Here is an 11383-nt window from a genome sequence, read left to right as displayed (position 1 = left end):
CAGAAGCAGATCTGAGTTTATTTTTAAGCATTGTAATTATTTGTAAATGTATGACACAATTACTTCTGTAAAAGTGTTTATGTGGTATTTTGGGACTTGCACTGGAACAAAGAATCTCTTTATATTTATATTATTGAATATTCAAGTTTTAATTTATTTATGTTTTTGGTAATTCACTAGCATCATCCGGTTGTACTTATATTTTAAATATTTTTTTACTTTTTTTCTAGACACACCAAAAGACCATTACACTTCACTTTCACTTCAGTACCAGTACACTGTGTTCTGAGCTCAATGAGACCTCTAGTGGTCAAAATATATATAACAAGATGTAAATCGTGGCATCGAATAAGCAGCACTTTTGTTAGCATAAATATAAACGATTTCAGGGGAAAACGAAAATATATGTATATGTTGAAAACGTATTCATATTTAAGATTTGTATCACTCTGATTGAATACATGCTGAATCATCTTCCCTTAGATGTACTAATTCTGAATCATTTAAAATTAAATAATCTTTCTCATGGTGGAATAAAACAACATTACATCATTAAATCTGTTAAAACTATAGCGTTTATCTGACCGGAAACCACCAAGCCTTGGCTTTGGTGAGTGGATAAAATATTTGTCTGGTGATGGAAATTCAGCTCAGGAATGCGTCTTTTTTTCTCCTCTGTGCGTCTCGGATATTACTCTGACTGGATGTGAGGTAAGATAACAAGCCCGTCCCTTCTCTGTCTCTAGCGCTGGATTCCCATTGGTCTAACAGGAGCTCAGGAATGTCCTTTAGGCGTTTAAATAGAAGTTAAGACAGAAGCCCGGGTCAGTGGAATCAGTGGAGAAACCGGGATAACAAAGGGGAAACTTTCCAGCATTAAAATTAAACTGTTCTTAGAGCTGCGAAGAAGAGGAACGGAATATACAATATTTGAAACAAGGACCCTTTTTTCTTTTCATTTTTAATATTTTTAAACTTTTTTTGAAAGGTTAGTATTATAATGCCATTATTTGTTTTAATCTGAAGTTCATCTCTGGCTTATGTGTAAAGTAATTATTGTTCTTTGGTTGGAATAGGAGCTTTTTAAGATTTCAAGATGATGCTGTGTGGCATCCTTTTTCTGCTGATGCTTTGGAGTTGCGATGGTGCCAGATTGGCAGGTAAGGAGAAAAATGCACATTTTCTCATTTTATTGAGATGGTGGTTATGACATTGCTAATAATTTAGAAATATCGGGGCTTAATTTAACGTGAAATAAAGACATAAACACTAAAACCAATTTTTTCTGTGCTCTTTGTTATTTTTATACACTTTGTCTTGAAGAAAAAGAAATATAACAATGGCTTTGTTTTGTTTGACCGCAGAGACTCGCGATGATAACAGTGTGTATGACCTATTTGAGCTGGCGAGGGTGAGCAAAAGACACAACGGAGTGAGTCTAGTCAAAGGCGCAGACCCTTACAGTCCCGCATACAAGGTCCTGAACGCAGACCTGATCCCCCCAGTCCCCGACGCCTCCTTCAGGGACCTCCTCGATTCCATCCAGGCCGAGCGGGGATTCCTCCTATTACTTAACCTGAAGCAGTCCAAGAAAACTAGAGGCAGCCTTCTGACAGTCGAGAAGACCGACGGATCTGGCCCTATCTTCGAGATAATTTCTAACGGGAAGGCGAACACTCTTGATCTGGTCTACTCCACCGAGAGGCAGCTGCAGGTGGTGTCCATCGAAGATGCCGGCTTGGCGAATGGGCACTGGAGGAACCTCACGCTGTTCATCCAGGAGGACAGGGCACAGCTTTTTGTGGGCTGTGAAGAGATCAATGTGTCAGAGCTGGATGTGCCAATCCAAACTTTACTGTCCAGGGAGTTGGCAGATAGAGCCAGACTCAGGATTGGAAAGGGGGCAGTGAAGGACAAGTTTATGGTAAGAGGAGTACATTTCTTACTAATACTGAATAGGCATTATTTAATCTTAGGTGTTATTTATATATTTATATGTTTATTTATATATTTATAACTATGTGATTTTTACATATATATATGTATATCCTGTTTTTTTTATTGTTTTGAAGGGAGTCCTCCAGAATGTCCATTTTGTCTTTGGAACCTCTCTAGATGCCATACTGACCAATAAGGGATGTAAAAGTGGAGGTAAGATTGAAATAACTAAAAGACAACTGCCTTAATAATGAGTAGTGGTTTTTGATATGGGTGATATGGCTCACCGCCCAGAGCGCTATTATTAAAGGGATCGGAGTGGTATTAGTTTTATTAAAAGGCAGTTACATTTAGTTTAGATTTCCAAATGACCAAAGCCCTGGGACGGAGACAGCATTAAAAACCGCAATATATGCTCGACTGATGTCATCAATGAAAGATTTGCCTATGTTGATCACAAAGCTATAAATCAAAATCAACTCTTCCACTCTCCTCTTATTCACTTGCAGCTGCTTTAACCCAAATGATGACCCTGGACAACCCAGTCAATGGTTCCAGTCCTGCCATTAGAACCGATTATACTGGCCACAAATCCAAAGGTGAGATTTCTCCTCTCTTAAAAGTAATGTTAGAATTTTTACTCCACTAATAACGCTTCTTCCCCAAGAGCTGAGTTAATTCATTGGCCTACTCTTCCCCAGATCTGCAGACTGTCTGCGGTTTCTCATGTGAGGATATTACCAGTATGTTTAAGGAGCTCAGGGGACTCAACGTGATTGTTAAGCAGCTGTCAAATGAACTCCAAAAAGTGGTAAGTTCAGAGAGCCATCAATGTATTCTCTTTGCCATGATTCACTCTTTCTTTTCCAGTCTTCTGCTTTGAATTAACAGATTTCTAGTGCATACCCACTTGTCACTGTAATGACTGTCCCCAGCCAATTTTGTTAATGAGACGCCAGTGAATACATAAATATGTTTGGCCCGTTAGTCACATTTGCAGTGCTCCGGTAGATTCCAGCAATGTCTTAATCAGTGATTCATTTGTATTGGAACCTTGGCAAAGTGAAATGTTTCCATCCTCTGTCCCAAGCAAACCCACTTACCACTCTCACGCTCTCTTTTTTTCTTCTCCCAGTCTACTGATAGTGAGTTACTGAAAAATCAGATCATCATCCACAATGGAGTCTGCATCCATAACGGCATTGTGCACAAGGACAAAGATGAATGGACAGTGGATGGCTGCACAGAGTGCACCTGTCAGGTGAGTGTGAGAACACTTCCAGGAATGCAACCTTTACACAACCTTGAAGTCAGCTGTCTGCTGCAATAATGTCAGAACAGTGATCACATTAGCACCCTTCCTTGTGATTACTATTATCCTGCTTGAAAGCAATAGCATTCTGTCAGAAATTATTATTAAAGCAGCATGGGGTTCTTCTAGTGAAGGCTAATCATGTACTGTGATATTATTTTTGGCTGTTTAGCAGGACATTATTTATAAAGATCTCTGCAGATTCTTTATAGACACAGCAGGTGTTTTACATATCTAATAAGATCATTCCATTCTGGAATGCAGCAATTAGACTTGGAACAAGATCAGCCAGGTCTTTTTTTGTATAGCTGTTATGTTTGCACTCATTAAACTATTCTCCCATCCAGAACTCTGCAACCATATGTCGCAAAATCTCTTGTCCTCTCATCCCCTGTGCCAATGCCACTGTGCCCGATGGAGAATGCTGCCCACGCTGTGGAACACGTAAGCTTCTTATTAAAACCTATTAAATAAAAATTTCTGTCCTGGTGTCTTACTGAGAATTTTCAAACCTCATGTCTGTCAATTATAGCGAGTGACTTTCCCGAGGGTGGTTGGTCTGCCTGGTCTGACTGGACCCATTGTTCTGTGACTTGTGGTCGTGGAATCCAGCAGCGTGGACGCTCCTGTGATCGCATCAACAGCAAGTGTGAGGGCACCTCTGTCCAGACCCGTGACTGCTACCCGCAGGAATGCGACAAGCGCTGTAAGCTGCAGAACATCATAAAACTAGTTTTTTTCCACCGCTTGAGAATGCAGTGAATTGATTGTGCATGCTTTTACTTTACAGTCAAGCAGGATGGAGGCTGGAGCCACTGGTCACCCTGGTCTTCATGCTCTGTGACTTGTGGCGAAGGGGTCATGACACAGATCCGTCTCTGCAACTCCCCCACACCGCAGATGGGTGGTAGAGACTGCCAAGGAGAAGGACGTCACACCAAAGTCTGCCAAATGTCGCCTTGCCCCAGTGAGTTAGACACCATCACCAAAATTTTTGAGTTATTTATTTTTGTGCTGAATAATAATATGATTTTAATTTTTGCAGTTAATGGAGAATGGGGACCTTGGTCACCATGGGATACCTGCTCGGCAACCTGTGGTGGAGGAGTCCAAACAAGAAACCGTCTCTGCAATGATCCTATGCCTAAATACGGAGGAAAAGATTGTATTGGTGATGCTACCATGGTTCAAATCTGCAACAAACAGGACTGCCCTATTGGTATGCGTCTAATCTTTGCACGCAAGTAAAACAAAGTTCAACATCATCAAATGATATTCATCTAATGTTTAACACTCTGTTTTGACACAGATGGTTGCCTTTCCAACCCATGCTTCCCTGGTACAAAGTGCACCAGTTTCCGTGACGGCTCATTTGAGTGTGGCAAGTGCCCACTTGGCTACATTGGTGATGGGATTACCTGCACAGACATTGATGAATGCAAAGAGGTCCCAGATGCTTGCCATACTCACAATGGAATTCATCTTTGTGAGAACACTGAGCCAGGTTACAACTGCCTCCCCTGTCCTTCCCGTTTCTCTGGTCCCCAACCTTTCGGAAGAGGTGTGGAACAGGCAACTGCTAAAAAACAGGTGTGGATTGTTTGTTATTATTCGCTGCAGCTTGGGCTTGCACATGAACAGCTTGCATATTTTAACCCTCTATAATTACTTTAGGTGTGCACTCCCCGCAACCCTTGCAAGGATGGTAGCCACAACTGCCATAAAAATGCGAACTGTATATATTTGGGCGTCTACTCCGAGTCAATGTTCCGCTGTGAATGCAAGCCAGGATATGCTGGGAATGGCCGGATTTGTGGAGAGGACAGTGACCTGGATGGATGGCCTAACACGGATCTGCCGTGTGTGGAGAACGCCACTTATCACTGCAAAAAGGTAACCATACCCCACATGGACAAAAACACCAACGGGTGTTATGATCCGTGAGTACTATATTATTATGATGATTGTTTTCCTAACCTCACTTTTGTTCCTTTGTAGGATAACTGCCCCAACCTTCCCAACTCTGGCCAGGAAGACCATGACAAAGATGGCCTTGGGGATGAATGTGACCATGATGATGACAATGATAGAATTCCCGATGATAGGGTGAGTAATCTGGGAGTTTTTTCAGCCCCAAGCTCTGCTTTCCCTAGAGACCACACATAGCAATCAACTGCAGCCATCCTTCCTCTGGGCAATTGGAATGCAAAGTGCTTCAGTTTGTGTGCTTTCACCAAAAAGTCACAGTGGAAAGTCAGTAGTACAGGGATAATGTACTATAATTTTCACATAAAGCCAGAATTGAGGATATCGTGCCTGGTTGCCCATAATTCTCTTTTGTGGATTTGGAGAGTTGGGAAAGAAAAATGCAGGGTTAAATACTTCTGGAATATTATATTTCAACCAAAGTAAAAGAAAAATGCTAGAAACACAGTTTTTTCTATACAGATAAACTCTTTCACTTATGTCCCACCTTTACATATTATAATGTTCTTTTTCCATTAAAACAGGATAACTGTCCAAGAGTGTACAACCCTGCTCAGTATGATGCAGACAGGGACGATGTTGGTGACCGCTGTGACAACTGTGTGTTTGAGGCTAATACTGACCAAACAGACACAGACAACAATGGAGAGGGAGATGCCTGTGCTGTCGACATTGATGGTGATGGTAAGCAATCTCTGTAAACTCAAACTAATTACTTAGAAAGAAGGCTAAGGATTAAAAAATATTAAAATATATACTTTTCCTCAACAGGTATTCTGAATGAGAATGACAACTGCCCATATGTGTACAATGTTGACCAGAGAGACACAGACAGGGATGGTGTTGGAGATCACTGTGATAACTGTCCCCTCGAGCACAACCCAGACCAGGTAAATAACGTTTAGCATAGAATACAAAGTTTCTGGAGATGTGTCAGTTCTGGACATTGCTTGCATACCTAAAAATCATATACCCAGGATAACACTTGTCATAAAAAGACAAGCTTGTCTTTGGAAAATCTCAGCAAAAAGGAATGTGGTTCTTTTGCAGGTTGACTCTGACTCAGATCGTATTGGAGACAAGTGCGATAGCAACCAGGACATTGATGAGGATGGTCACCAGAACAACTTGGATAACTGCCCATACATTCCCAATGCCAACCAGGCCGACCATGACAAAGATGGCAAAGGTGATGCTTGCGACCATGATGATGACAATGACGGTATTCCTGATGATAAAGACAACTGCCGATTGGCTTTTAACCCTGATCAACTGGACTCTGATGGTAAGCTTTCCAAGAAACTGTTACAATCCCTCTTATTTGTATCAATTTAAGGATTTTTGTTCTAATTTTTTGTTTTTCTATTTCCATATTCAAATTTTTCTCGAAGGTGATGGCCGTGGAGATATTTGTAAGGATGATTTTGACCAAGACAATGTCCTGGACATCCATGATGTTTGTCCTGAGAACTTTGCCATCAGTGAAACAGACTTCCGCAGATTCCAAATGGTACCCTTGGATCCCAAAGGCACCTCTCAGATTGACCCCAACTGGGTGGTGAGGCATCAAGGCAAGGAGCTGGTGCAGACTGTCAACTGCGATCCCGGCATTGCTGTTGGTACGTAACACACAGAGAAACATGTTGCTCCACTTATAATTGCTATATGTAGTGGCTGCCCTAAATCATGCGCTTTCCACTTCAGGTTACGATGAGTTCAGTGCCGTGGATTTCAGTGGAACGTTCTTCATCAACACGGACAGAGATGATGACTATGCCGGGTTTGTGTTTGGCTACCAGTCCAGCTCCCGCTTCTACACAGTGATGTGGAAACAGATCACACAGACTTACTGGTCCCACACACCCACTAGAGCTCAAGGCTACTCTGGCTTGTCAATCAAAGTTGTAAATTCCACCACAGGGCCTGGCGAACATCTCAGAAATGCTCTGTGGCACACCGGAGACACCGCAGGACAGGTGAGAGCATGGTGTTTGAGTCAGTGTTTCAGGCTAAATGATTTTTTGTAGCTATTTTTACTTCAATCCTTGCCATTCTTGATTTTCAGGTCCGTACTCTGTGGCACGACCCCAAGAACATTGGCTGGAAGGACTTTACTGCCTATAGATGGCACCTAACCCATAGACCCAAGACTGGACTTATTAGGTGAGTTCAAAACCTGATTTGTGTCCAAAATTGTGTAATTCTTTTACAGTTTTTACAGTAGCTTACAGTATGTGATTGTATTTATCTTTTAGAGTGGTCATGTATGAAGGCAAGAGAATCATGGCGGATTCTGGAAACATTTATGATAAGACATATGCTGGTGGGCGACTAGGCTTGTATGTCTTCTCTCAGGAGATGGTTTACTTCTCAGACCTCAAATATGAATGTAGAGGTAAGACTATGTACAAAGATTAGACAGTTCAGAAACAATTCTCATCATTTAGACTTTTTTTTTTATTTGTATTTTCTTTGCTTTGTCTTCCAGATACATAATTGCACCACAGAGCCTTCTGGAAGAATGTATCAGCGTAGGCCTACATCAGTTTCAGTTTCATTTATTTGTCCTCTGAGAAATGCACAATGGAGGTAGGTTGAGCAAAGGAGATAAGGGGCAGAAAGGGACCTCAGGAGTCGAAGCCAAATAAAAAGGAAAAGTTAACTGCACGAATTGTGAGTGCAGCTCTGCTAAGAAGAAATCGCCTCTCTTTGTCTGTCTGCGCTGATCTGCATCAGAAGAGGGCCACATTTTATTGCTTTGCACAACTGAACTGTTATTCCTCTGTGGATGAGGGAGAAAAGGGAAGAGAGTTGTTCTTTTTTTTTTTCTTCTTTACATTTTTTCACTAATTTTGAGCATTAACATACATCTGCTGTGGACTGAATGATACAGAACTCAGAACGAAGAAAGTCTTAAAAGACATTTTTAAGGATGGGGTAAAAAAAACAGAAAGTAATCCCCTGTGAAGGAACTGTTGAGGGACTGTGGACAGTAAAGAATGACTGTTCTTATTGAAGAGAGTGAATGTTGTGTTTTTTGTGCATGTGTGACACCAAAAAAGAATAGCGATGAAGACATTAAAATCAGAATTTAATTATAATTTTCCTGGTGACCCCCTCACACTGTTGGCTGCAGATACAATGTCCTGTCCCAAAAAATACTCTTCTCAGGAAAGAAAATCCATGAGCAGGAGACCTTGGAACACAATTTATATGAAAACCTTTTCTTAAAATCTCAATTATAGTGAAGGCCAGTTATATTTTATTTATTCTTTCATCATAGAGGTTTTAATTTTAGCTCCTCACTGCATCTTGCTATCATTAAATATTATGAGCAACCTTCTATGGTTAACATCCTCTAAATATATGCAGTTACTTCTAATTATGTGAAGTAAAAAACAACTGTATCCTGCTTTCTGCACAGTGTGCCTGATGGCGTGCCTGGGTTTGAGTGTTTTTGACAAGGGGGGAAAAAGGAAACCCTTTATGTACAAATATTACCTCATCTTTTTTATTAAGGCCAGCAATACAAACAAACACTTGTTTTAGTAACAGAGTATACATTTGTTGGCTTACTTTTTTAAAAGCAAGACTATTATCATTCATATGCTGTATATAAGATATTTTTCTAGTACAAGAAACTCAAACAGGAAAGGATTAAAAAGATGTTTTGAATATGTTTTGCATTATGTATTTCTTGTGCCTTTTTGATAAATTATTCTGTTTTTTGTCATTTGTGTAGATATATGCTATTTAAATAATTTATCTCGAGGTGTAACCTCCTATGGAAGCGTTTCTATCTGTATAAATCTTTTTGCACACTGACATGAGGATGTCTTTGTTATTTTGATTTTTGTATGTCTCTTTTTTAATTATTAGTGAAACTTTTCTATAAACATTTGTACTATAGTTTCTACTCAACATGTTGTTTATACTCCTGTTATTGATTCTTTGTCAAGTGAACAATAAAGCCTTCATAAAAAACTCTAGTTATCTTTATTCTTTATTAACAGTCACTGGTAAAGAAGCAGGTTATTCACAGAATCCTGTGATCAAACATATTCATTTAAAAATAAGTGGAAGAGAAAACTGAAGGTGGAAAAAAATGCACAAAGAAAAGGGAAAAAGAAATGAATGATTTTTCCTTCCACTTGATTTTTGCTTTATATGACTGGATAAAATGCAGTGTCAACAGACAACTTCTTCATTATTAACCTTTGACTGTTTTTATTAGCTGTAAGCCACAATAATCACAATTACCAAAAAAGACATACACTTGAAGGAAAACTTAAATACAACAATCTGTGTGTTATAGACCTTTACAAGAAAAGCATGTTAACTTTGCTTCACAATTCTTTCAAGGTTATGTCAAATACATCAAAATACAAGACACAATGAAGGAGAGTTTAGTTTCTTTTAACTCGCGAGAACAGACAGAGATGTGTGTCAGTTACAATCTCTACCTATTCTGAAAATACATTCTGCCGCATCCTCTCTTTTCATTTCTCACATTCCCTAAGTTACATGTACGCTGCAACTCTAAAGAAGAAGCAAAGTAATCACACAGCTACAGAGTGAGTCAGGGTTACATATCCTCTAAATGAGCTATACAATCTTCACTTGACACTTCTTCGGCCTTGCATCTAAGGAGGAGGACAGGAGCTTCCAGCCAAGGGTTTATCTGTTGCACCCGGCCGGAACCGCCACCTCCTGCAATGTGCTCATCTCCACTTCTCCTTTCAGTGGCCTCCTTAAATATAATGATTAGTATTTATATAGGTTATTATTTTAATTCTATCATTATGTTCATCCTAGTTGATTGTATTCTACCAATGTTGATTGTGCACTTCCCCTCTTCTCTATAACTTCTTCTTTCCACTTAACTGTCCATTTCTAAGCTTGGATGAAACACTATGTGAGTCAGCTTTTTTAACAGTGACTGATTATGATTGTGTAGATCCTTCCTGTAATAAGAAACATTTCTGAAAAACTGAACCTTTATTAGTTGCAAGCAGGGCCGGCTCAGACCTTAATGGGGCTCTAAGCAAAATGTGGTTTTGGGGCCCTCTAGTTTTGCTAACAAAGTGGACCGGCTGCAATCAGCAGCCCGATCATTAGGTCATTCACACACCTGCTATAAACTTATTGCAATCTCTGTTGGCAGTGCTGTTTACATTGTATACATGTATAATATAGGATACATTTATTGGCCAACTGATTTATCGACCAGTTTATTTCTGGACGCTAATTTCCTTAATTTTGGGGGATTGTGATCGGCCGATACTTCCATGTGAAGCCAATCTTATCCCCTAATCTTATCTTTGTCAGCAAAGGTTTAAAAATCAGCCTCTGTCCTCTTCTGCTCTGCAGTGAGAGGTTTGACTGACAGACCGGCCCGCCAGGTCAGGTCTGCCCATTTACACTTAACAATATTCACCCCACTGTTGCAAACTCACCGACTGTCTTGCTATATTTAGCGACATTTCAGACAAAAAAAAAAAATTCATATTAGCCAAAATCAAAATTGGTAGGTCAGGCATTTTAAAGATTGGTAACCAGGGATCGGCCAGAAAACTGCAATTGGTGCAGCCCTACACACATATTCATGACATTCTTTGATTAAATAAATTTCTCTTAAGCATTACTCCAATAACTAAAAATGTAATTTATACCAGGTGAGTCTTTCTCCCCTACTCTCCAATATAGCAGCTATGAAGCCTGACTTATAAAGATTTTGCTAGACAATGTCAAACATTGAGAAGTTTAAATTATTGTTATCAAACAATAATCAAAATGCCGTGTTTGGCTTCAAAACATGATGTTTTAAAGCCAAAAATACCTCAGAAATATACAGAGCCAACCATGAGTATCAACTCATTTAAAGTTAAAACTCAGTTTCACACAAACACAAGGACCCTAGCATAAATGTTTGGCTACTGAACTGGACCATTCCAGGTCAATAGTCTGGAATGGTCCAGGCTATTGGACCATTCCAATAGCCTGGAATTGGCTATTGGCTGCTAGATTTGTAAAGATAGCAGCTTTACAAATCTTTTACATTATATTACCAAGGCACATTAAAACAAACCTTTATCTTGGCTTTTTCTATTCTTCCTCTTTCTTTTCTACCTCCCTGAAGGATAAGTC

The 11383-nt window shown here is 39.8% G+C and overlaps 1 protein-coding gene across 1 annotated transcript; it reads left to right on the top strand.

The window, feature by feature from the left end:
* The first annotated feature begins 817 nt into the window (after positions 1 to 817).
* On the top strand, positions 818 to 9220 carry thbs1 (thrombospondin 1). Its single transcript, XM_005797747.2, has 22 exons — positions 818 to 988; positions 1077 to 1160; positions 1365 to 1924; positions 2073 to 2151; positions 2448 to 2537; positions 2640 to 2749; positions 3074 to 3199; positions 3598 to 3694; positions 3783 to 3956; positions 4041 to 4217; positions 4296 to 4469; positions 4560 to 4840; positions 4925 to 5143; positions 5249 to 5356; positions 5761 to 5920; positions 6008 to 6126; positions 6287 to 6521; positions 6628 to 6855; positions 6941 to 7212; positions 7302 to 7399; positions 7492 to 7631; positions 7725 to 9220. The coding sequence occupies exons 2-22, from the start codon at positions 1097 to 1099 to the stop codon at positions 7730 to 7732; spliced, it is 3519 nt and encodes a 1172-aa protein (XP_005797804.1). The 5' UTR covers positions 818 to 988; positions 1077 to 1096; the 3' UTR covers positions 7733 to 9220.
* The last annotated feature ends 2163 nt before the right edge of the window (positions 9221 to 11383 follow it).

The sequence above is a fragment of the Xiphophorus maculatus genome, chromosome 19 (assembly GCF_002775205.1).
Source record: "Xiphophorus maculatus strain JP 163 A chromosome 19, X_maculatus-5.0-male, whole genome shotgun sequence".
Lineage (NCBI taxonomy): Eukaryota > Metazoa > Chordata > Actinopteri > Cyprinodontiformes > Poeciliidae > Xiphophorus > Xiphophorus maculatus.
Note: the sequence above shows the minus strand (reverse complement) of the source record. Positions and strands in the feature narration are given on the sequence as shown.

What these genes read in the sequence shown, in the direction of transcription:
- thbs1 (XM_005797747.2), top strand. Translation starts at nt 1,097, where the DNA reads ATGATGCTGTGTGGCATCCTTTTTCTGCTGATGCTTTGGAGTTGCGAT. An exon ending in CAAACAGGACTGCCCTATTG is followed by an intron (nt 4,470 to 4,559) that starts GTATGCGTCTAA and finishes GTTTTGACACAG; the next exon opens with ATGGTTGCCTTTCCAACCCA. An exon ending in CCCAAGACTGGACTTATTAG is followed by an intron (nt 7,400 to 7,491) that starts GTGAGTTCAAAA and finishes TTTATCTTTTAG; the next exon opens with AGTGGTCATGTATGAAGGCA.